The 26,197-nt window shown below is 44.4% G+C and overlaps 1 protein-coding gene across 5 annotated transcripts; it reads left to right on the top strand.

Annotated features, from left to right (window-relative positions):
- The first annotated feature begins 3,441 nt into the window (after positions 1-3,441).
- Positions 3,442-25,977, top strand: Bnip3l (BCL2 interacting protein 3 like). 5 transcript variants are annotated; one of them, XR_005975978.1, is made up of 7 exons: positions 3,442-3,643; positions 12,446-12,629; positions 16,717-16,789; positions 21,700-21,803; positions 21,917-22,066; positions 22,264-22,321; positions 23,387-25,977. XR_005975978.1 is itself a non-coding variant. In XM_041669849.1 (7 exons), exons 1-6 carry the CDS (start codon positions 3,547-3,549, stop codon positions 22,268-22,270), a joined length of 615 nt encoding a protein of 204 aa, XP_041525783.1. In that variant the 5' UTR covers positions 3,442-3,546; the 3' UTR covers positions 22,271-22,307; positions 23,387-25,977. The 5 variants fall into 5 exon arrangements, 4 of the variants coding, with proteins under 4 accessions (XP_041525783.1, XP_041525776.1, XP_041525764.1 ...); XM_041669849.1 differs by having other exon boundaries at positions 22,264-22,307; XM_041669842.1 differs by having other exon boundaries at positions 22,264-22,317.
- Positions 25,978-26,197: the final 220 nt, after the last annotated feature.

Here is a 26,197-nt window from a genome sequence, read left to right as displayed (position 1 = left end):
AACGCTGAGGAACAAACCTACGATTGTCTTCATGCAAATATTTTTTTATTTGTTTTGAGACAGGGTCTCACTATGTAACTCTAGCTTTCCTGGAACTCACTATATTGACCAGAATGGCCTCGAACTCACGGAGATCTACCTGCCTGTGCTTCTTAGGTTCTGGAATTAAAGGCGTGTGCCACCATACCTGGTGATACTTTGCTTTCTTATCTAAATTGAATTGTTGTACACTACTTTACTTGGTAATGGAATTATCTCAAATAATGAAGAACTGAGTGGTTAGTAAGCTGGAGTGTCGTATTCAGTCTTGTGTATGTAAGAAAGAGAAAGCTCACTCTCGTTCTATTCCCACTTTTCTTTCTACAAAAAGTCAAGTCCTCACACAGAACACTTACTAAAATGGTAGGACAAGCTCCAATAGACTAGAATTGATCTGTGAATATGTCCTCTGATCAAAATAACGTAATTTTTTTAACAACTGAAAATCGTGGTTTGGTAGTTAAGTGGGTAGTAAAAAACAAAACATTTAAAAATACTTTAAACTTTTTAAAGGAAGCATCTAAAAGGGGGCTGGAAAGATGGCTCAGTGGCAGAGTGCACAGTGCTCTTGCAGCAGCCCTCCGTGCGGAGGACATGCGTTGTGGTCCCAGCACACATAACGGGGTATGATCACAAGCCACTTTTAACTCCAGTTCAAGGTGGATGCCATTGATGTCTCTGACTTCCACAGTACCTGCACCAGTGTACATCCCCACACAGGCAAACATAATTTAAAAAGATAAGTCTTTTTTGTTGTTGTTGTTGTTGTTGTTCGTTTTTGTTGTTTTGAGATGGTTTCTCTGTGTAGTCCTGGTTGTCCTGGGACTGGCTCCGTAGATCTGGCTAGCTTCTGGTGGGAATATAGGCATGCTCCACCATGCCTGGCTAAAAATAAATCATTAATGAGAAGTATCTAAAAGAAATATGGCTGGCAATATAACTAAAGTGATAGAGCACTTTAAAAAATTAACAAATGCTGAGAAATATGAGGGGAAGTCGTGTGCATTCGTTCAAGAGGCCATGTCTCAGCTCCAGTTGTGACACACTTTAATACCAGCATTTAGGAGACAGGCAGGTGGATCTTTGAATTTGAGGCAGCCTGCTCTACAGAGCAAATTCTGGGACAGCCAGGGTACACAGAGGCATGGTGGCTCACACTTGTAATACTGGTGAGTAGGGGGCCGAGGGAGAGCTGTCAAGGCTGGAGATCAGCCTGGACTTCATAGTGAGTTCCAAACCAGAATGGGTTACAAAGTGAGACCTTGTCTCACAAAGGCCAGCAAATGAAATAGATCAATAGATAGATGTTATTGGGTCAGTTGGCTATGAAGTTGAGAAAAATCAAAGACAGTTTACAACTTAATTTCAGGAGAATTGAGAGAGCATCTAATGAAAAACTAAGCCTAAGAGAGAATTAGGGTTTTACAATAAATTCATAATCTTTAAAAAGTTATTATTAGTGGGACAGTGGTGGCGCACACCTTTAATCTCAGCACTTGGGAGGCAGATGTAGGTGGATCTCTCTGAGTTCGAGGCCAGCCTGGTCTACAGAGGGACTTCCAGGACAGACTCCAAAATTATAGAGAAACCCTGTCTTGAAAAACAAACAAATAAACAAAAAGTTATTACTAATGGGGCAGGAGATGATGAAGCAGTTTAGAGCATGTACCACTCTTAGGAGCTGAATTTGATTTCAGCACCCCAGTGGGGTGGCTCATAGCTTCCAGGAAGTCTAGTGGTAGCACGATCTGATACCTCTGACCTCTAAAAGTACCTCCACTCCAACACACACACACTTGTATAATTTGAAAAAAATCTTAAATTGTGTGTGTGTGTGTGTGTGTGTGTGTGTGTGATCATAGGGGGAGGGCACATGCTATGGGGCATATGTGGAGGTCACAGGACAACTTTGTGGAGTTAGCTTTCCGTTTACCCTGAGTTCTGGGGGAAAGAACTCAGTACCAAGTTTGTACAGCAAGCACCTTTATCAGCTGAGCCATCTCTCTGGTTAGTCTTAGCTTTAATAACTTGGTGTGTGGAGGGGCGGTGGTGGCGCACGCCTTTAATCCCAGCACTTGTGAGGCAGAGGCGGGCGGATCTCTGTGAGTTGGAGGCCAGCCTGGTCTACAAGAGCTAGTTCCAGGATAGGCTCCACAGCAGAGTAACCCTGTCTTGGGGGAAAAAAAATGGTGTGTGGATATTCCCAGACCATTTAAAAAAAAAAAAAAGACAAGTACTTGAAAAATCTCAACTCCTGCAGACTGAAACAAAAGACAAGTACCTATTGAGAGAAATTTTCCTATACAAAAATAGGATCAAGGAAACTTGGCAAAGATACAATGTTGGAGTATTTAGGAACATTAAGTAACAGAGTCGGGAGCATATAAGATGTAGGTCATTTCCAGAGATAGGTGTCAGGGTTTTTTGTTTTTGTTTTTTTTAGAGACAAGGTTTCTCTGTAGTTTTGGTGCCTGTCTTGGAATTAGCTCTTGTAAACCAGGCTGGCCTCCTCGAACTCACAGAGATCTACCTGCCTCTGCCTCCCGGGTGCTGGGGTTAGAGGCAAGCACCTTCACAGACCGGCCAGCGTCAGGGTTTGGGTAAATCTTTTTGTTTGTTTGTTTTGTTTGCTTTTTAATTTGTCTTTGTTTTGTTTGTTTGTTTGTTTGTTTTTGTTTTTCGAGACAGGGTTTCTCTGTGGTTTTGGAGCCTGTCCTGGAACTAGCTCTTGTAGACCAGGCTGGTCTCGAACTCACAGAGATCCACCTGCCTCTGCCTCCCGAGTGCTGGGATTAAAGGCGTGCGCCACCACTGAGAAGGTAAGGGCTTGGTGTATAGCCTAGGCTGCCGGGAACTCGCTATCCTCCTGCCTCAGCCTGCTGGAGGGTTGGAATGACAGGTGTGCACCACGCCCAGCTATTATTGATTCTTCGTCACTAGGATCGTATGTTATCTTTGCAATTAAAATTTCAGAAATTCCAGCAAGGTGATTCGCTCCAAGGTACTTCACGTGGTGTCCTGTGGGAGGCAGGGATAGATGTTTCACCAAGGGGAGGAACTAGGGTTTTCTGCTTCTTTAAAGCCAGGCTTGAGTTCTTACGTATACGCTGCAGGCGTGGGAGGGGCTCCATTCATGCCCCGCGCTTCCGGGGTGCACTTCCCTCCCTCTGCTCGACAAGACGCCAACTGCTTAGCTCAGCCCTCCTGGCTTACTTAGTGCGACTGTCAGGAATTCGTTCCCGGCGCAGGTGTCAGCGCTACTCCCACACCCGCAGGTCCGGACCAGCCCTCGAATGCCCCGCCCCAGCCCGAACCGGACACGCCCCCTCCCGCCCAGACTCCGCCCCCTGTGTTGTCATCACGTGGTCCGGGAGGGTCCTGATGTCACGCGGGGAGGGACTGCGCAGGCGCAGAAAAGGGGGCGGGGGGACTCGACTTGTTGTGTTGCTGCTGCCCGAGAGCCGGATACTGTCGTGCTGCGGCCGCGGCGCTCCCAGTCTCCTGACCATGTCTCACTTAGTTGAGCCGCCGCCACCCCTGCACAACAACAACAACAACTGCGAGGAAGGGGAGCAGCCCCTGCCGCCGCCCGCCGGCCTCAACAGTGAGCGCGGGGCCGCCGGGCTCGGCGGAGGGATGGGGGAGGAGGAGCCGTTCGGTCGCCGCCGCCGCCGTGCGGGACGGGAGGGGGCGGGAGCAGACGGCAGCGCCATTGGTCGAGGCCGAGGCTGCGCGTGTGACTGACAGCGGCGTGCTCCGCTCAGGAGCAGGCGCTCGGCGCTGGCTCGCGGCCTGCGCTCTGGGCGCTGAGGCTTAGGGTCGCGGCGGGCGTCGGAAGCGGGCGGGCGGCGCGCGCAGCTGAGGGCGGCGGGCTGGAGCTGGCGGGCGGAGCGGGTCTGGGGACGTGCGGCGGGGACGCCAGGAGATGGACGCGGCCGGCCGGGCGTGGCGGGTGGACGTGCGACAGCGCAGGTGTGCGGGGCTCGCCTGCTTCCCCACGCCAGTCCAGGGGTCACTGAAGTTTTGTGTAGGGTGCTTGTTCCGCCCCCCCCCTTTTTTTCCTGAAAATTTCCAAAGTTTCTTAAGTTAATTTTTTTATTGTTGTGGTTAACCATGAATTTTTAGTTTATTTTACTACTTTTCTGTTTTGAGACAGTCTCATGTAGCCCAGGCTGGCCTCGAACTCGCTGTGTGGCTGGTGATGCTCTGAACTCCTGATCCTCCTGCCTTCCACCTCCCAAGTTCTGGCACGACAGCCACCATATCAGGGACTTTTCGAGTGCTGCTTTTGTGTTAAATGGATTGAGTGCCCAGCACATCCCCTCAGATCACACCATCAGGTGTCGGCAGTGGACTTCAGGAAATACAGTAAACAACACAACAGACGCAGGGCAGAGGCACTGGCAGTTGAAGGCTGCCGGTCAGGATGGAGTTGCAGTCAAGTGTAGTGCCCTTTAACAGACATCTTGTCCCCAGAGTGTCCCCTGTTGGGAGATCGACTGTCCTTCTTGCCCAACCTTTCTGTATGTGCTTCGTGTCTTATGAAAGAGGTAGTGGGGGGGTTGGCATATGGCGAGACGAAGTTTAAAAGCCATTTGGAAACTTAAAGGTCAGGCAGTGTCTTTCATAAGAGGGGTGCTTCAGGCGTAGCCAGAACAGTTTGGTAAGAGCTGTTGCTCAGCCTCCAGGATGGGAAGAACATTTATCTTCGCCCATTGTAGTGGCACGTATCTGTCATTCCAGCACTGTCATGGGCCCCAGAGTAAGACTGTCTCAGGAAGCAACAAAACCAAAAAAAAAAAAAAAAGTAAATAAAAAGAAATAAGATATTTTAAGGTGTTCTGCCCTGTCCCATCTTTTTGATAGGCCTCGTCTCTAAATGCTGACTTTAAAAAAGAGTTAGTCAATGTGTAATCAAATGTTACTCATATCACATAATACAGGATTTAGATTTTTTTTTACCCATCTTTAGCGTACATTTTTAGAAATGGTTAGGCTAAAGAGATCCCTGGTCTGTGTTACTTGTAGAAGCGGTGGCTCTTGTTTTGAGTCCCCATGAAGCTTTCAGGATCCTTCTCTTGTGTTGGGCATGCTCATTTCTGCTTCTTTTTTAGTGGTTCTTACAGAAGCAGGTGAAGCCCCAGCCTCCATGTGATACCAGATGTTCTTTGAGAAGTCTGCTAGACAGAAAATATTATACCGGGGCCAGGCTGCACTTCTCAGAGTCATCAGAGGTCTGCTGAGCGATGCCAGGTTTAACTATTGGCCTTGCCTCTTCTTTTGTCTGCCTTCTAAAGCTCATCACATAGCCCTGAGTTGAACAAAACAAGCTTTATTGATTTCGCTGAGTGATTTTTTTTTTTAAGGCGCTAAGTGAAACAACTTATTCAGGCATCTAATACTATCTGAATTCCTGATAAGTCCAAGTATTTTGCTGGCTGCAGTTCCACAATTGTCGAAAACAGGAGCTGAAATGAATGCAGATTATTTCTGGCTTGAGATTTTTGTCTTTAGTTTAAGGGTCATGGCAGAGGGATTTTTGTATGGATGTGCCTGCATGTATGCATGTACTCCGTGTTCTTGCCTGGTGCCCACCGGGGCCAGGAGAGGGCATCAGATTCTTGGTACTGGAGTTGCAGATGGTTGTAGTCAGCTCTATGTCATGCTGGAAATCAAACCCAGGTCCTCTGGAAGAGCAGACTCTTCTCTTAACTAACTGTTGAGTCATCTCTCCAGCCCCACAGCAGAGGGTTTTTTTTGTTTTGTTTTTCGAGGCAGGGTTTCTCTCTAGCTTTTGGAGCTTGTCCTGGAACTAGCTCTTGTAGACCAGGTTGGCCTCGAATTCAGAGATCCATCTATCTCTGCCTCCCGAGTGCTGGGATTAAAGGCGTGCGCTAACCACCACCTGGCCCCACAGCAGAGTTTTAATAGCAAATATTGAAATTTCTTAAAGATTATTTTAAATTACCTATGTATCAAGTACAGATACCCATAGAGGCCAGAAGAGGGCGTTGGATCCTTGGGAGCTAGAATACAAACTGAGGGTTTGGGACTCAAACTCTGGTTCTCTAGGCTGGGTGGTGGTGTCACATGCCTTTAATCCTAGCACTCTGGAGGCAGAGGCAGGAGGATCTCTGTGAGTTCGAGGCCAGCCTGGTCTACAGAGCTAGTTCTAGGACAGCTAGGGCTGTTAACACAGAGAAACCCTGTCTCGAAAAAAAACTTCTGGTCCTCTGTAAGAGCAGTGTATGCTCCTATCAGCTGAGCTATCTTTCCAGCCCAAATTGTTGATGCATATGGAACAGCGAAACTTTTCTCCGATTCTGTTGTTTACTGCTGTGGCGGGACTGTTCAGTTTTATTACAAATTGGAAGACAAAACCCAAACTTCTCCCAAAGTTAAAAGAATGTTTCCAGTCACTTTTCTGATTAAGAAAACTGTCAAGTTTCTCAGGGGATGAGTGAGACACACTACAGAAATGTCATAAGGAACATCAGAGTATTGTAATTCTTGTGTAATTGGAGTTACTGCCTTTCCTTTTGACAACTCTTCACAGACAGTGCCCTTGCTGTTCCCCTGGTAAGAAGTTTGGGCTGTGGTACTGCCTTTCCAGTCTGTAGTGTGTTGTGCCTACAGCGCAGAAGAATGCTGGGGACTGTTACAGGGTTACCTGGGGTCCTAGCATTAAGTACCTGAAACAAGCAGGCAGAAGAAAGGCTTGGAGGACCCCTAACTGTTCCAGTGACATCAGAAGCCTTGAAAAGTTGGAAGAAAATAACTGTTTCCTGTGATATGTAAGGATTTAATTGTTGGTGGACACTTAGGGTCTGCAAGCCGATCAGTTACTGGTCAGGAACTTGTGTGCCCACTTCTGCCATTCTAGAAGATTTCAACTAGAAAATAAGTCAGCATGGCTTTGTGCACTTCCAACATGTAAACAGTTCTTTGACAATGATAGCTTTGGCTCTTTCTTAAAAGCTTGCATGCCAAGAAGAGTACTGACTGGAGGTGGTTTCCTTTGTGTGTTTCTTGGATGACATGAAATCTTTACAGTGTTTCTTTTCCAAGTAAGAGGGGACTTTGTGAGGATTTGGGCCGAGTTAGCACATTAAGAGGACCTGATTGTAAATGAGCAATTTAGGTGGAGAGAATGTGTGTTGTTTGTCTGTTAAGACATAATCCTAGCACTGGGAAGGCTGAAGCAAGATCGTGGCCTAAGGTAACCTAGAGTGAGGTTCCAGGGCAGCCTAGGCTTGTAGTGAAAGACAGTAATAAAAGAAACGAGCCCCTCCACCTGTTTCCTTTTTTTGTCTCATATTCAGAAGATAAAGTTAATGTTTTAAAAGTTTCTATTTCTAGCTGGGCATGGTGGTGTATTCCTTTAATCCTAGCACTCAGGAGGAAGAGGCAGGAGGATCTCTGTGAGTTTGAGGCCAGCCTTGTCTACAAGAGCTAGTTCCAGGACAGGCTCCAAAGCTACAGAGAAACCCTGTCTCGAAAAACCAAAACAAACAAACAAACAAACAAAGTTTTTATTTCTGTTATCAACACCAGATTATTTAGTTTTGCTTTAAGACTTGGTCTTCTTGTGCAGCCAAGGATGACCTTGAGTTTGTAGCAACCCTTCTGCCTTGGATCCTGCAGCCAAGATTACAGGATTCCTTATAAGGAATGTGTACCTAACTTTCCCTGTGACTATGCATGCTTCCATAGAGAGTATTTCTGGGGTCAGGGAGATGGCTCCATCATTGAAATGCTTGCAAGCATGAGGATTTGAGTTCCCGAGAGCCTATACCAGGCATGATGCTCCACACTTGAGATCTTGGCTTTGGGGAGGCAGAGATGGGTAGATCCCAGCAAGAAGGCCTGCTGGCTAGCCAGCATTATCTAATTATCAACTTTTAAGTCAGTGAGAAATCCGGTCCCAGAAAACAAGGAGGAACTGCCTGAGGGTGACCTTTGACCTCCATACATACACGCAATCATACAGATACACATGCACACATACTTAAATTGTCTCTAAAAGACTGCTGCTGAGTTAAGAATAACTTTTAAAGACTTTTGTTACATATAGCCAGATAACCTTTCAGAATGTTTCCTCAAGCCCTCAGCATAATAAAATATTTGGAATATAGTCTTCTGGCTAACTACTAAGCATTGTCATTAGATAATGGTTAAAAATGTGCTGTCTTTATGGAAAGTGAGATTCTAAGTAGCTGGAGAGTGAATTCTCAATGGTTAAGAGCATTGACTGCTCTTAAGAGGCTCAGGTTTGATTCCTAGCACCCATATGGGGTTCGTGACTGTTAACTCCAGTTCACAGGGGCTCTGACACCCTTCACAGGCACCAGGCATCCATGTGGTGCAGACATCATGCAGACCAAACACCCATACACATGAAATTGTAAAAGAAAATTTTAAAATGAGATTCAGAATATTCAAAGGAATGCGCACATACTAACATTTGAAAGGCACATCAGAATTTTAAGTGCAAATCGATATTTGGTCGGTCAGTGGTTCTCAACTTTTCTAAAATGGTGACCTTTTAACACAGTTTCTCGTGTTGTGGTGAACCCCAACCATAAAATCCTTTCTTGCTACTTCATTACTGTAATGTTGCTACTGTTATGAATCATAGTGTAAATATCTGGTATGCAGGCTGCCTGATATACGGCCCCAATGGGGTCATGACCCACAGGTTGAGAACCATGACACAGAGGACCATATATACAGTACAATTCCAGTTGTTTATTTGAATTTTTTTCAGCTGGGCAGTAATGGCACAATTATTTTATCCCAGCACTCAGGAGGCAGAGGCAAGTGAATCTCTGTGAGTTTCAGGCCATCTTGCTCTACAAAGTGAATTCCAGGACAGCCAGGACAGTTGCACAGAGAAACCTTGTCTTCGAAAAACAAAACAATTTTTTCTTTTGAGACCAGCCTTGTCTACAGAGTGAGTTGTAGGACAACCCGGGATACATAGAGAAATCCTGTCTCAGAAAACTATAAATAAATAAATAAATAAATTTTCTTTAATTTTTTTAATTTTTATTTTATGTACGTTGGTGTTCTGCCTGTATATATGTCTGTCTGTATGTATGTATGTCTGTAATACCGGGAACTGGTATTATAGAAAGTTATAAGCTGTCATGTGGGTGCTGGGAACCCAGATCCTCTGGAAGAGCAGCCAATGTTCTTGACTGCTGAGCCATCTCTCCAGCCCCCAAAAAATATTTCATAAGAAAAACAATAAACTTGCAGAAATTTCCGTGTACAACTATTCAAAGTGATTTCCTCTGGACATAGGAATGGGAACCAGGTGTAGTGGTGTGCAGTCCTATACTCCCAGCAGACACAATGTGGGATGCTGAAATATCCCTGGGCTACATGAGACATTCCCAGAAAATCAAAATCAAAGCTTTGCTTATATACACAGAGTTAGAGTACCTGTTTAATAGGCCTGCTGCACCTGTGTTCAAGTCCACGGCACCAGAAAAACAACAAAACAAGGCACTAGAAATAGGAAGGAGAGAATAATTATTAGGATTTTGCTTTTAAGATTAAAAAAAGAGTTATGTGTGAGTGTTTTGTTTGCATGTGCCTGGTGCCCAAGGGTTCCAGAAAGAAGGTATGGGATCCTCTGGAACTGGAGTTACAGATGGCTGTGAGCCTCCATGTGGGTGCTGGTAACTGAACCTGGATCCTCTCCAAGAGCAGCCCGTGCTTTGAACTGCTGAGCCACCCCTCCTGCCCTGAGTCTTAGTTTTATGTGCTGACATTTCTGTGTTCAAGGAACATACTTTCGTAATCCAGTGATTTTGAAGAATACTTACCATAGTGACTGATCTGTATGTGGCAATTAATTCTCTGTAGTTTTCTGTGTGCGTTATTTGTACCATCTTAATTATTTTTTATATTTTCTTATTTTAATTTTTTTTTTTTCGAGACAGGGTTTCTCTGTAGCTTTGTAGCCTGTCCTGGAACTAGCTCTTGTAGACCAGGCTGGCCTCGAATTTACAGAGATCCGCCTGCCTCTGCCTCCAGAACGCTGGGATTAAAGGTGTGCACCACCACCACCCAGCTGTAATTTTTTAAAATAGATATAGCTGTTATCCCTGTTTACAGATAAGGCAACTAAGACACAGAGGCTAAGGCACCTGACTGGGTATAAGCTGTAAGCATTAGTATGGGGTGTAACTTCAGCTGCGCTGTTAACTGTGGCGCTGGTATATGCCACTCCAATACATTCTACTTTATGGTGGGAATGGGGGCATTGTATTCCCCACTGTTGCAGGCACAGCAGGAGTCACTTTTAAGCCTTTCTAGGTGTGTCTTCTCAAGTTCCTAATGTTAGGGTAGCAACTGTTTACGTTTAATGCAGAAAATAGAGTTGGTGTGGGCTTGGAATTCCTTCAGTGAAGTGAGGAGCACAAACCCAGGTTCTGTGGGCACCATTCTTTGATTAGATTCTCTAAGCACATGTTGGTTGTCCTGTCTGGAACCCTTGGTCCTTAGTGCTCCTGCCAGAGCAGCCCTGGGCTTTGGTTTTGTTTATTTTGTGCATTGGGCTGTCTGTCTACAAGAACCAAGCCCATTGGTTTTAATAGACATTTGAAAACCCTAGAAGCAGTGGGAATAGGGAAAGATTGTTTATTCTCTCTGTCCCTCCATCTAGAATATTTTACAGATCTCTAAATTTAGATGTGCTCTGGCACATTTGTACCCACTCCAGGAGCACTCTGAATATTTAATTAAACTAGATCTCTCTAGTGATTCTGGTTTTATTTGCTCTTCTTCCTGTGTTCTCAGCCATGCCCATCTTCACGTAGGTGTAGAATGAGGCCAGGTGCTGTTGTGTGCCTTTGTTGTTTGGAATTAATTGGTGATTTCAGGACTGCTGGGGGGTGGGCTGCCTTTAATGGAGAGGACAGGGCAACTCTTTAGCAACAGATACTAACTCCATAACATATAAGTGAGTGTCTGCTGTTTGCTGGTTGTTGATGTTGCTGGGTAGTTCTGACAGCTCTGGGGAGTAGATCCCCTCTTGTTACCAGCTCTGTTGACTGATGAGATGGAGGACGAGAAGGGTTAAAGTGCCGGGAGTCCCATTCCTAGCTAGGCATGTGAACTTGTCCCTCAGGTGAGCTCACCCTCCTGCTGGATCTGGTGTCACTGCCTCGTTTAGAGTGCATTAGGGTTTGAGGTGTTGTTTGGCCATTCTGACGAATCTGCTAAGGATTTAGAGATTTGGCCATGCTCACCTGCTTGGTTACATTTTGGAGGTGTAAGGTTTTGGTTTGGGAGGGATTTTGTATGTTTTTTCATAGCCCAAGTCAGACTCAGACTGGCTCTTGATCATCAGTCATCCTGCCTCCACTCCCAAGTGCAGGTCTGAGCACTGCCTGGCTGTTGGTCACACTTCCTAAAGTGAAGTGCTGTGCAGAAGGGATGTAGAGGATGTCTTTTCTGAGAAGTTGATTAATTGGCCAGTGTTACTGATGCTTATTGAGCTTATTGGACCAATAAGAATCTTCAAGAACATGCGTCTTAGAAAGGCCCGCCCCCTTTTCCTATGGTCCCACCCCCTTCAACTATTTATCCCAAACTTCTCTGTAGCCCATCTGCAGTGGCTTCTCCCTCCTCCACACACTCAGGACTTAATGAAAACCCTAGGAAGTAGAGGTCCTGGGAGAGAAAAGGGAAGGAACAACCTGATAAGGTATGTTCAGCGTGGAAGAGAAAACTTAAAAGTGTAGTGGGGGAAGGGGAGACACATTGGTGGTCTCCCTCCACCCCAATTTTTAATTTTATTTGGTTTCTTCAAGGACCAGCTGTATTAATGCATGCTCTGGGTTTGGGAACAAATTGAGAACTTTTTGATTAAATTTTGGTTTTACTTTAGGAACTTTTCAGTTTGTGTTAGTTAGGAGACAGCTGTCATCCTGTTAAGATGGGCTGTACGACATTGCTAAGTCATCTGGTGATTTAATTAGGTGCAAATCCTGTGGCACCCATGGCAAGTCGTGTGTGTGTAACTGAGGTGTTAAAGGTGATGCCTGTCTAGTAAAGGAAGAGGCATATCGTTTTTGAAGAAGAGCCCGAGTTTTCACCAAAGTGTTGATTGGACACAAATTAAGCTTTAACCAGAAAAAAAAAAATTGGCAGGAAAGCCCGTCTTCTATAATTTTAGATTTCTACCTTCTGGGCAGGTTTAATGCATGAGTTCCTTTGGGAGCAGAACAACATGGATTCTGACTTTCTGTGTGTTTATTTTCTTCAGAATACTTTGGCTTCAGTTTGAGTCGAGTCAGAATTCTTATCTGAACTCAGCATATGGACATCTGTGTGCACAGGAGGGATTTCAGCCCCACTGTGGTTATGACTTGTTATCTGACCTGTCCAACAGGTTCCTGGGTGGAGCTACCTATGAACAGCAGCAATGGCAATGATAATGGCAACGGGAAGAATGGGGGGCTGGAGCACGTCCCTTCCTCTTCCTCAATCCACAATGGAGACATGGAGAAGATCCTTCTGGACGCACAGCATGAGTCGGGACAGAGCAGCTCAAGAGGCAGCTCTCACTGTGACAGGTATGTGAAGGCTGATGGTGTAACTCAGGAGTTAAGTGGGTAGGAAGGTAATTTTCATGAGGAGAAGGCTCATTTGCTTAAGTAGTCATTAAGAGAATAGGCCTCCAGATTTATTGTACCATGCATGTTTAAACTATAGCTAGGCCAGAGACTTGTGAGTTCAAGACCAACATGGTCTACATCTCGAGTTACAGGCCAGTCAGGACCTTATGGTGAGATCATGTCTCAAGAAAAATTAAAAACCCAATAGCTAATGGATAGGCACCTGAGTGCTCACTGTCACCCTTCCCCCATTGTCATTTTTATTCTCAGACTGAATTGTTTTCAGATGTTGATCAGTTTCAAATTGAGTAGCAGGCCAACAGATGGCTAAGCTGATAAAGGCACTTGCTGCTAAGTTCTGTAGACCTGCATTTCATCCTGGGTCTCACTTGGAGCAAGGAGAGAACTGACTTCCTCAAATTGTCTCCTGGCCTCCACATGCACATCCACACACACAAACTAAATGCAATTTCAAAATCAAAATGAAATTTAGCATCATTAATGTAAACTTACAGAGTTAATCTGAGTTTCCCATTTTCCTTTGTTTTTGAGGTCGTGAGTCACAGTAACATTCTCTCTCCCTCTCTAGGCAGCCAGAGGTAGAGCCATGTGGCCTTTTTGCACCCTTCACAGTAACAGGCTGGCACACATGGGGCACTCAGTAAATGCTCTGCTCACAGGACCTGCAAGTTGATGGAGGTTCCAGCCATGTCTGTGTGGCTCTCAATAAGCAGTGTGCTGAGTGAGGTCCATGCATTCCCTCTGAGAAAATGTTACTTACATCTCACTGCATGGCTCTTTGCCTCTGGAAAACTGAGGAGTAAATATACAGAAAGATGTAGAAAGGAAAGGATAACAAGTGGTTCATTAACTTTCATCCGAGCCTTTTTTTCCCTGTAACTTCCTGAGAGACTAGGTATTAAATAACATTAACAATTATAAGGCTGGGGGCTGGAGAGATGGCTCAGAGGTTAAGAGCACTGACTGCTCTTCCAGAGGTCCTGAGTTCAATTCCCAGCAACCACATGCTGGCTCACAACCATCTGTAATGAGGTCTGGTGCCCTCTTCTGGCTTGCAGGCATACACACAGACAGAATGTTGTATACATAATAAATAAACAAATATTTAAAAAAAAACAATTGTAATGCTGAATATAGGTAAGACATGCCTATGGTCTCGTCACTCAAGAGGCTGAGCAGGAGGATTGCCATAGGTTGAAGGTCTACCTGGGCTACATAACAATACATAATGATAACCCATCTCCAAAAGTAGTGAGAAGTTCCCTGCAGGGTGATAGCCTCATAGGATGCTCGATGCCACAATGGTCTGGCTCATTTGTAGCTGGCTGATGATTCACCATGGTGAAGTTGCGCGTGCATGGGAAGATTGAGGGGCATTTAAAAATGGGAGAAGCAGGGTAGGTTATATCTACAGGAGTAATTTTGTCTATAGCACATGGTTAGCGTCTGAGAAAATAGAGGAAGAAGTTAAACCACATCTGACCTTCCCGCATGCCTTATGACCCAGTTCTGTCTCTAAGGCAGCTGGAAGACAGGTCCGATGGCTTTTGGGCACAGTGAGCATCCTGCCCCACCTCCGTGTTATCTCTGCCTTGTTGCCATGTCTCCTGTCACAAGCAGAAGTGAGCACATGGTTCTTTCTGGACAGTTGCCATCAGTTCTGGAGGCTGCAGCATTAGGCTGTTTTTCAGTAGTTTTGTTTGCTTGTTAGTCTGTACATAGTCCTGGCTGCCCTCGAACTCACAGAGATCTGCCTGCCTCTGCTTCCTGAGTGCTGCAATTAAAGGTGTGTGCCACCATGCCCAGCCAGAATAAAGTTTTATATCTAGGGACTTGCTGAAGGATTTCTAGAGCTTTCTCTGAGTTTCTGGTGTTTCTGTCCTCTGTAGCCTATTTTTGTACATGTGCATGCATGAGCCTGATCATTGGTACTGTGTGTACATGAGTCTGTTGTTCCCAGGGTGCTAAGAAGTCGTTTGCTTGTTGGGCATCCTGTTTAGCTTGTGATGACAATGATGTGTGTGATGAACTATGACTTCATCTTCCCGGGGTCAGCTTAGTTCTGGTTCCTGAATGTGAAGAGGAATAGCAGAGGGACTTCCTGGCCATCTAATCTCAGTGAGACAGTGGGTTCCAGGTCCAGCTAGAGACACTACCTCACAAAATAAGATGGAGAACAATAGAGGAAAGTAAATGAGAGTCACTTTTAACTCCACAAGGACATGCACTTACACCTGCACACACATGTATACACCAGACATGCATAGCATTCCAGTACAACAGAAAAGGGGCTTCAAGATTCGTGTGATTTGACTTGTGTTTGAAGTGATGGGAAGTGTTTCTTATCAGTGGAGGAGTTCCTAGGATTGTTAGATATAACCTCAGCTGATGGACATGTTCTCTTCTCTCCCCTTTCCTTTTTGTCTTCTCTTCCCCCCTACTTTCTGGTCTTGGTGCTGAGTACTGAACACAGTGCCTCTAGCGTGCTGGGCAAGAGCTGCTTTGCTGACTGCATCTCCAGCCCTCTTGTGACTCTGGTTTTGGAACTGTCCTGTTGAGTTGCACAGGCTGGGTTTAAACTTGCCCTATAGCCTGGGCAATGAACTTGAAAATTCTCTGCCCCAGGGTCTAGAATAGCTAGGATTTCAGACTACACCACCAGGCCTAGCCTGTTTTAAAGATGTTTTGTTTAAAAGTTATCCCGTGTCAGGTGTGATGGTACAAACCTTTAATCCCAGCACTCCAGAGAGGCACTTGGGACTTTGAGTTCTAGGACAGACACTGCCGTGGTGGTTAAAAGATATCCCAGCATGCCTTACTTTGTGTTGTATCCTGCCGTCCCAAGCAGTTTCTAAAAGCGCAGTGTGGACCTATTCCTAGAGCTCCTCCTTTGCCTGTCAGTGCAGGACAAATACATCACTGTGGTTTAACAGGCTCCCCAGCTGAACCTGAGAGGAGCTGGGCTCCAGGCTTGATGGCATTCCTAATCTTCAGGTGTGAACTGCTTACCAGTGAAGAAGGGAGCTTTTCTCTAACAAGATTGGTATCAACAGCACAGTACAGAGGGAAAACAGCACTTCTGTGGGCTTATCGACCTATCAATTTGACTGTCAGGCCTGGTCATCGGTATATGAGACTGGCCCTTGATGACATCGTGTTACCAGCACAAAGACAGCGGCCGCACAGGGAGCTAGCAAAAATCATGCAGCCCCAACCTTCACCATTTGTCTTTTATGCACAAAACCCACATTCTGGTTGGCACATTTCAGTTAACAAGAATTGAAACTGTAGGAGCTAGAAAGCAAGATTAGTACATTTAGGGACTTTCTTGGCTCCTGGAATTAATATGCTTTAGGTTTTTGATGGCTTAGGTCTTTGCTCCTGTTTTGGTGGGTGTTGGGGCCTGTGTGCTGGATTTTAAGGTCAGAATGGTGCCTCCAGCATGTCGTCAGTTGTACTAAGGTTTGGGAACTTGTTACAAAAGAACTCAGTCTGGATTTTGAAGATCATGTCACCGTCATTGGACAGCACTACAACAAGAACATGTGGTGCTTCTACATCTTCAGGTTATATATTGTGGCTTGTCACTATGAAGGCACCATTACCACTGACAGAGTCTGAGCTCTCTGTAAGATTACTCCGTTACATTGTGCTACTTACTTTCAACATAGGATTTGCTTCTTTGGTATTCGATAGACTTTAAGATTTGCTCCTGTTTCAAAGCTATCTTGCTGTAACTTTCATTTTCTGTTTTTCAGTACATTCTTAAGATGTGACAAAACAAGAATTAAAACTACTGAACTAGGCTGGCTAGATGGCTCAGTTGGTAAAGGTGATTGCGCCAAGCCTGATGACCTGAGTTCTAGTCCCAGGAGCCTATGTGGGGGGAGGGGAGAATAGACTGCCAGTTGTTGTCCACTGACCTTCACATGTGCACCAGGAAATACTTGCACACACAAACATATATGCCCAAAAGAATAAAGTATAAAAAACAAAAAATAATGTTAAGTTTTTTCTCTCCTAGCCCTTCACCACAAGAAGATGGACAGATCATGTTTGATGTTGAGATGCACACCAGCAGGGACCATAGCTCTCAGGTGGGTGTGGGTTTTGTTTTGGTTTGGAAAACACACAAGAGTCTCTAAAGTTTGTTGGCTAAAATAGGGTGCTGGGCTCCAAGCCTGATTGCATTTTAACAATGGAGTGTTTTTCTAACAAGATCGGTGTCTGTAGCCCAGAGTGCAGCTCTGTCTGTGAGCTCATGGACCTTTGACTGTTGGGCCTGGTACCAGTTGTATAAGGCTGCTTCTTGATGCTACAGCAAGCATACAGGCAATAAGTGAAGACGGGAATTCCTTGTTTCTTGAATTTTCTATTGTGTCAACTCTTAGAAAGTTACTGATGATGCCTTATTTGTGGTGTTCCCTCACGGCATAAGCATAGGCTGCCGTGCTGGAGCTGTGTGTCTGGTGCCATGCTTCTACTCTTCTGCCAGAAGACAGCACCGCTTCTCCACACCTCACTACTCTGCCTTTTGCTATTTTCTGAAGCTGGGAAATCCATGCAGTCCACACTGGCTCACTTAAGCTCACTTTAGCTGCTCACATGCTGAGACTTGCAATACTAGTTTACTCTGTGTGATGCACTTTGTTGTCTAAAGAAGCTTGGTGATAAATGGCTGAAATGTTTAAATTCTGGCTTGTGTGTGTGAGTTTGGCCATATGCAGGATGCTGTAACTGGTTTGAAAAAGGCACATGAAGTTCATGGCAAGTAGGTATCCCCTGGACAGAAGAGAGGAGGGAATTGATACTCTGTTGTAGGGGGTCTTTGGTCTGATTGATTTTATTTAGACATTTTCCAAAGAGTGTCTTCAAGAGTACTACTCAGTTGGGAAGCTCTATGAACTTATTCTTTTTTGTTTGTTTTTGTTTTTCGAGACAGGGATTCTCTGTGGCTTTGGAGCCTGTCCTGGAACTAGCTCTTGTAGACCAGGCTGGCCTCGAACTCCCAGAGATCCGCCCGCCTCTGCCTCCCGAGTGCTGGGATTAAAGGCGTGCGCCACCACCGCCTGGCTCTCTATGAACTTATTCTGAAGTCAGATAAGTGGCGCCTTGCATCCTTGCTCCATGAGTTGCTGTTTCAGGCTGTGCGGAGTCCAAAGAAAGACACCAGCTGGAGCCAAGTCTTTCCTGAGTTCATTTTCCTTCAGAGCTCCGTTTTCCCCCACCCCCCATGGGTATTTCTCCTCCTAGCTCAGTGAAAGCTAGGTGTGCAGCCCTGACTCAAGAAAATGAGTGTGATCAGGCCCATGAGGTCACTGAATTTAACTGCAGTCTTAGGACTGAATGCAGCCATTATAAAACTGGAAAGAAATCTGCGAGAGAGAGCGAGCTTGTGAGATTCTGATAGTCTGAGGTTGATTTTAAGCAGGGGATAAGCCATGTTATTATTAGACTGACCAGTGGGGACAAGCATGGGTTTTTGCAAGTAGTTGGATGCCTATAAAGACAAAGTTGGGTCTGTGGGGTAAAAATTTTAAAATAAAGGAGATATATTAGTAGATGCTTTATATTGTATATAAAGCATTTATATTTTTAAGACTGAAGAAGTAATTGAAAAGCTAGTCACTAGGGTTTAGGAAAATGAGTTTCATGAATGAGAAAGTTTTTTGTTAGAAAGTTAAGAAGAACTGGCTGAGGCTGTCCATTTTCTTTATGTGTGTCTGTGAGGTGATAAATGAGATGTCATGATCCAGCTTTACCCAGAGAAGTTAGGAAAGACACCAGAACTTACTAATATGTTCTGATGCTAATAAGTTTCTCAGTCCAGCGGAGGGACAGGGTAATGTTACTCTGCTGGGGAGATGGGGAGACAGACACTTTGTCCTCATGTGGTTATCACCTATGATGACTAAGCAAGTCAGTGTTAGAGCCATGACTGAAAGCAAACCTGAGCCTGTGGTCCAGTCCTTCACTGAAGCTGACCTCTGAGGGGAGTCAGTCCCTAGTCAGGAGACTAGGCATGTGAATGAGCTGACGGGTCTGCAGAGCCCCAGTGTGGCGATTCCTAAGCAGGCTCACCAGTGCAGTGTCCCTCTTCCTTAAAGGTGATGGGACCCATGCGACTCCACTGTGTAGCAAGAAATAGACTCATTCTCATGCAGACTTATAGTCCATGAAGGCATTGTTTTTTAGGATGGGCCCAGCATGGAGTTGCTGTGTTTGGAAATAGCCTCCTTTCTGTCTTGTGAGGCTGGTTTATCTGTACATGGATACAGGCATGCAGTTTAATACCCCTATTTAGAGACCTAAAGAGAACTGGAGGTGGGCCAGATAATGAAGAATTAAATGGTAATAAAATAAAGACCCACCCACTGTCACGGCCACCCTCGACCCGCAAGGAATGACGCGACCACCGGAGCTCTTCTTGCTGCAGTTTATTCCAGGACTTTATTCACTTTCTCTCTCCCCTCTCTCTCTCTCTCTCTCTCTCTCTCTCTTTGACCTCTCCTTTTTCCTCTCTCCTTGGGCAAACCCTCTCCCAGCCCTTAAGTAGGCATGGGCTGCCAATCCCGGATTGCCAGGTGGGCAGTGCCCATAGGGTCACGCATATGCAGGCAGCTGATAATCATTGCGTGATCATAGCATAGGTCAGGCCTTAGCCATCTCAGGAGTTGATTATACATCTCCATCAGGTGTGATTCCATGCAGCTCGCTGCAACCCACCCCACCTCCCAGGACTGTTTGAGGTGGTTGAGGGAAGAACAGAGTTGTACATGGTTAGATGAGGCGCCCTTTTGCCATATTTTTTTAATTATAGGAAGATGATTCAAAACCTCAAAATGGGCCAAACATGATGTGTTCAGATCTTTATTGTAGTTTCTGAATTCAGGAGGCTGAGAATTGTAAGATCTGAAGGCCAGCCAAGGCTATAAAGAAGCCTGAGGCCAACATGGAGTGTTTGGTGAGGCTGCTAACCATCTCTCTCCCAAAACCCTGGGATTGGCAAGTTTAAGATTAATAAAGAAAATGAACTATAGTAAACATTAAAGTAAGTTGAGAAATATATTTGTGGATTAAAACAACTGTATGAATCCAAAGGTAACTTTGCTTTAGTCCTCTGGAGAAAATTCCATTATCTTGAAAAATTCAGAGCACAAATCTCACATTGTTTTCTCTGAAAAGGATAAAGTATGAACTTGTTCAAAAAAATCTGAACTAAACCAGAAGCACTTAGAATCCTAGGAGGCCCAAGGAGGAACTAAGCAGAACATACTGTTATAAGACTGGCGTGCAGTTACTGAGGCAGAGTCTTTCTAGCATGTCAGAGGCCCTAGGCTTAAGTCTCCACATTGCTGAAACCAAACCAAAAGAATCAGAGGGCCATCAAGGTGGCCTAACCACCTCAGTTGCAACCCCACATTGGAGCCCTGGCACCCCATGGTGGAAGGAGAAAAACAGCTTCTACACAGGCACCACCCCTCATAATAAATACAGATACAGAGTTAACATCCAAGGAATGACTGTAGCAGGCTGAAGACTCAGAAACGCTGCTGCTCAGCGCTTGCCCTGTGTCTGCTGATTCGTTTCTGCCTGAGATGACTTCAGGGTTACTCCAGAGAGCCAGCTCATGATTCTGAGTAATCTCAGTGCCTGCTGGAAAGAGCTCAGTCCTAAATGCAGCATTGTGCTATTCGGTGGAATTTGCCAACTTCAGCAGAACTAGATAAGGGCCATGCTGACAAAGGGACACAAACATCCCCTGAGCTTTGACCTGGATTTGGTAGTAAACGGGTGTTATGTGTAGAGCCAGGCTTAAGCTCCCTTCCCAGACAGCTGAGTCACTAGGAGGTGGAGCTGTGGAAAGTATCCGTGAGTGGGCCAGGTGTTTGACCTGTTGGTCAGAATCAGAGTGTTCAGTAGTGTGACTCCACTGTGGAGTCACAGCCTTACAGTCTCAAGACTGAATAAATACAGCTAATGTGTCATTTTTAGGAATTTCTCACCCCTTTAGTTTCTCTTAAAAGAGAGTTTGCCGGGCTTGAGTGTAGAACCCCAGCACTTGGGAGGTCAAAGGCCAGCCTGGGCTACATAGTGAATTACAGGTCAGCCTAGGCTACAGAATAAGACACTGTCTTAAAGAACCAAAAACAAGAAAAAGCTTGTGGAAATACAATTTTTTCTAGCCTGACATCTCAGGTTTTCACTAGCAATAGAAAGAATATTTTTCATTTATTAGATGTTAACTTCTGACTCACTTCAAAATAGATTATTCCCCCCAATAAAAAATTAGTTTTAGAATCTTGAGAAACATTCATTAATTCCTCTTTAAAAGCAATCTCCTTTCAGAAAGTGAGAAACATGGTTCTATGAGTGGGACCTTTGGGGCAGCTTACCTGGGCTGGAAACCAGTGGCCTCTACCTTCAGCTGTGAGGCCCTCAGCAAGTCACATAAACCCTGCCCTCTTCAGTAGAATGGAGTGCAGCAGTTTCTGTTTGGGGATTGACCAAGGTCAAGATCAGGGCATGTGAGCAGCTTGAGTAGATGCTGCTCTTGCAGGTGTTTGGCAGCATCATGATTTACCACATCTCTGCCAACTTTTTTATCGACTTATTTCCATGTCTTTTTTGGTGTGTTTTCTTTATTTTTTTCTAGTTCTAAAAAATTAAATGCAATTGAAACTATGTACAGTGTGGGAAATATAATGTTGAGAGGGACGTAGTGAAACCCCACTGTGCATCCTCAGGTTCAGCAGCAGCAACTCCATGGCTTCCTCACATCTCTGAAGGGGGCTTTTGCAGGGCACAGCCTGTCCTTCAGTGCGGCCTCCATCGTGCTCACTTCTCATCCTGGGATGCTCTTAGGGCAGTTTTGAGCCCATTCCGAAAATAGGCTGCTTCCTAAATAAAGACGCATGACTTTAGTTTGTTTTGTATTTAAAAGAATTGTTTATCCTTTCCTGCTTTTCTCTTGTTCCTCCCTTCTCATTGTTTGAATTCTTTTTAGTCAGAAGAAGAAGTTGTAGAAGGAGAGAAAGAAGTTGAGGCTTTGAAGAAAAGTGCAGACTGGGTATCAGACTGGTCCAGTAGACCCGAAAACATCCCACCCAAGTAAGTCCTGCTTTGTCTTGGCGGTGGGTTTTATGTGCCTGTCTGTGGGACTGTGTAGTCCCCAGGACACGTGCAGCACTTGTGTCCTGAAACCAGCCTGTCTTCTTCCCCAGAGAGTTCCATTTCAGACACCCTAAACGTGCTGTCTCTCTAAGCATGAGGAAGAGTGGAGCCATGAAGAAAGGGGGCATTTTCTCTGCAGAGTTCCTGAAGGTCTTCATCCCGTCTCTCTTTCTTTCTCATGTGTTGGCTTTGGGGCTGGGGTAAGTACCCTGTTGACAGTGCATTACTTAATGGTGGTGGGTGGCAAGGTGTTGAGGAGAAAAGAGCCGTCTGCCCTGCGTCCTTCCTTGGGCACTACTGCCCAGGATTACTTTTCTGAGTTATTTAAAATTTAGCTAATTGTAATTTGTTATTAAATACAAATGTAGGAATAAATGCAAAATGGTTTCCCCCCCAGATGGTAAAACACACTATTGTGGAGGATGATTCTTGAATATGCTGGTAGGCTACTGTAGGTACTGTCCTTTTTTTTTTTTTTTTTAACTTTGTGGCATTTATATTCTAAAGTCAGCCTCATGTTTACTTAATTCATTAACTTGTGGCATGTCTTTTCAATTAATGGCTTTTCTCCCTTGATTTGAGTATTTAAGAAAATATACTTCTGAAAGATTTCAGTTTATAAGCATTAGCTTACCTGCTGCATGCACTCTGAGCATGCCCAGTGAGTCGTTTTCTGTGTCTGGTGCATGGAAAGTGGATCATTCCTGATCTTGCTGTGAGTGGCTCAGCATAGCAGAGGGAAGTGCCTGCTCTGGAGCATGGGCGTGTGGGCATCTTTTCCTGTCTCCTTGGTAGAGGATCTGCTGGTAAAGACGGGACAGTGGAGTGAAAGGCACTGTGGAGCTTGGGAGGACTCTTACTATCTGCCACCTGTTCACTTCATCTACCTTAGAAAGCTTGGTTTGGGGGCCTCGCAGTGTTTCTTGCTTTCATGTATCTTTAAACTGTTTTTGTTGCTTTAAGTTTAACTCTTGCTACAGGTGAATGTTTTTAAGGGGCTTAAAAATTGCTACTACTAATTGAGGATTTTGCTGCTTGTTACCCTTGGCACTCTGCTTTTGCTGTGAAAGGGGTCATTTTCTTGCTTGGTGTTGGAAAGTCATGTTAGATCCCATCTTAAAAACACTGTCTATGACCTTCTCTCTCAATCTGAACTAGCAATAGAACCTTTTATCCAAATAGAAACATGTGGGGGCTGGAGAAGACTGCTTTGGGCTTTGAAAGGGCTTCTTTTTCCTAGCTTTACCTGGTCTTGACATCACTGCCCTTGTGATTCCAATCCTGACTTAATGAGTAGACAGAATCCTATGAAATCATCTGGACTGAGCTAGTCAGTGGGCTGTAGCTCAGTGGGAGAATGCTTGTTTAACAGATAGAAGGGAGAAAAGAGTGGTGGCTCAGGGAGTCTGGGAAGAGTGCGCTGAGGCTCTCAGATGCTTACCAACTAGAGATCACCCTATGGACCAGGCTGGTGTAATTGTGGAGATAGATGGAACATGATACACTCTGCTTCCTTTCAGCATCTATATTGGAAAACGACTGAGCACACCTTCTGCCAGCACCTACTGAGGGAAACGAAAAGCACCTGGAAATGCGCGTGGCCTGTGAAGTGGTGTATTGTAGTTTGAATTTGAGACCTATTGTAAGCATGATCCCCAACCTACAACCCTATTTTTACATACCCAATCCCAGTAACTCTCAAATCCAGTATTTTACTCAAACTCTATTGAGGCATTTTACTAACCTTCTTCCCTTTTTGGCCTGTAAGACACTTTAGAGATTCCTAACAGAATTTCCTGTCGTTTAGAAATTTGCAAGGGCTTTTTTCAGCAATGCCACCAGCAGATTATAACCTTGTCAACAATACCATCATTTCCTCTTAGTACCACCAGAATCACACCTACATCATTCATGCTAGAAGCTGAATTCTAGCCATGCAACTACATCTCTTTCTAAATGAGGTCAGGTTTGCAAACAGTACTATAAAAGCTTTGTTTAGTTTTTGTTTTCCAGAACAAAAATAAGCTTCCCTAAGCTTGAATTTATAGTTATTAAAAACAAAAGAAAACCAAACCAAAAAAAAAAAAAAAAGCAAGACATAAGGAAAAATATATCCTGGGCAATAAAAATTACTTTAAACCAGCTGTGGAGCCGCTCTTTTCCTAAGCCTCCTGTTCCGCCTTCAGTTCGTAGGAGGCAGCCTGTATGAGTGACAGATAGGATATAGAAGAATAGAACATGCTGGCAGATTTTAACATTAGGATGTTGCAATGCTCTCTTTTCTATGATAGAAAATCTTTATTTCTAAGGAATGCCTCAGATCTAGACATACACAAAATTGTTTTTGAGATTTTTGTGCGTTTGGTATTTTCATGTGTTACCTGCATGTGAATTTCTCATGACTTTCTTTACTTGTCTTTCTAGTTTCTTTCTTTTTTTTTTTTTCTCAGAAGAGACTTGGAACGAGTCTGATTCATGGTGTTAATAGAGGCTTCTTGTTTTAGGAAGCTTTGCTTACACCCTGGAGCCTTTACACTCTGAAGAGTAACTTCAGAGTTATTTCAAACACTTGTGTAACTTCACACAGCAGATCTGGGGTGTGGAAACAGTTGACAAAGTTCTGGAAAGATGCCATTCATTCTCTGTGGTCCCTTACTTCCTGTTGTTGGCTATGGTCTTCCCAGTGTGTCCCTAGGATCTCCCAGGCCCTGGTGACTTTCTCATGCAGTTGTCTTTTCAGTTCTGTCAAACTCCTGATGATCCGCAATACTCAGAAAAGCCTTTGAATGGCAGACATTGTTTGTCTGTTTCTACAATGTGAAGCTTTAGGACCAAACTGTTAGACGGCATCAGGATTGCAGATTATCTCAAGTAGATTCTGTTGGATTTCAGAACATAGCATAACTCTGAAGGATTCTATGTTTTATATATAATTACTGTTTATGATATAGACTGTGCTATAGTTGCAGAACCATTGTGAATTTCAAAGCTAGCAACCTACATGGTGTACCAAGTTGACTTGAATAAATATGGCAACCGGGTTTGCTAGTCTGCAGAAACTAACTCCTCTCTCACATAAAGGGTTATAAAATTGGTGTTACATGGAAATGGAAAGTAACACAGATAGGAAGACATTTCTATCATTTTTCAAGAACATAGCTGTTTATCTTTAAGAAAGATAATATATCCAAAGTAGTTTTTGTGAGTTATTTTCTTTCTGGCATTTAATGTCTAAATGATTATGGGCGTCTTTTGCCCTTTTCCTATCTTGCTCTTAAACCTGGTGACGCTTGATTTACCTTATCGCTTATTTATTTCAAGTGTTTGTATTTGAATTTCGTTAGGAAGAAAGTAAATCTGATGGCCTATTTGTTTGTTTGTTTTTGAAAAGCCTGAATCAAATTGGCCAGACTACTGAGGCTAAACTGTAGCACAGTTGAGTGCTCCTGTGTGAACGAGCAGCAGAGTCGTTCACTAAGTGATCTCCCAGGCAGACACCTCCTTGATAAATTCAGGAGCAGCCTGTCAGCAGTGCCATTGAACTGGGATGTATGATTTTATTTCAACATTAAAAGTAAATTTAATTTCGCCATTTTTGAAAGTATCAGTAAGATCATGGAACATGTCACAGCACAACTGTCCATCAGGGAGCTTGTAAGGTGTTGATTTGCAGCCCTGACATACGGGATGTTTATGCTCCTACACAGATTCTTGTTGAATGAAAACAGATTGTCCTATTGCAAAGCAGAATTCAACCACGAGTTGAAATTTAAGATAATGTTTAAAAAGCTTTATTCCTGTTTACAATTTGGAATGAGAAGCAAGCTTCGTTTTAAGTTTGAAAACTGGCTCAGATGTTTGTAAGTCAAGAGGAAAGCGGCACAGAGAACAGTACGGCAGTCACTCGATTACAGTAGAGAGTGAAGTGGGGACTCGGCCATGAGACGAACCGCACAGTGAACCAGTTGGTGGAGCTCCTGGCATTAACTGAGCCAGAGTGATACACATCCCTCGTCTGTCTCGTCAGCACTTGCGTCATTCCTTACAGTTTACAGAACACGTGTAACTTGTAGCTATAAACATTTTGTGCCATTAAAGCTCTCACAAAAACTGCCTGTTGGAATATCACTTTGACGTCACTCTTGTTGCCTGAAATTCCCTTCTATTTCTGCATGAAGCCCTTCCCATGGAGAACTTACTAGGACCAGAGTCTCTGACTGGGTAAGAAGTGGTGCTGTTGAAGCCTTCCTGTTGGGAAGTTTGCATTCGAGTGGTAGCAAGCCAAAGGGTAGTGGGTGATCATTTGGGTTTTGTAATATGATTAGGGCTGA

This window comes from Microtus oregoni, unplaced genomic scaffold (genome assembly GCF_018167655.1).
Source record: "Microtus oregoni isolate MIOR12 unplaced genomic scaffold, Mior012 000001F_ref0000356, whole genome shotgun sequence".
Classification (NCBI taxonomy): Eukaryota; Metazoa; Chordata; class Mammalia; order Rodentia; family Cricetidae; genus Microtus; species Microtus oregoni.
The sequence above is the reverse complement of the archived record's forward strand: the minus strand, read 5'-3'. Positions and strand labels throughout refer to the sequence as shown.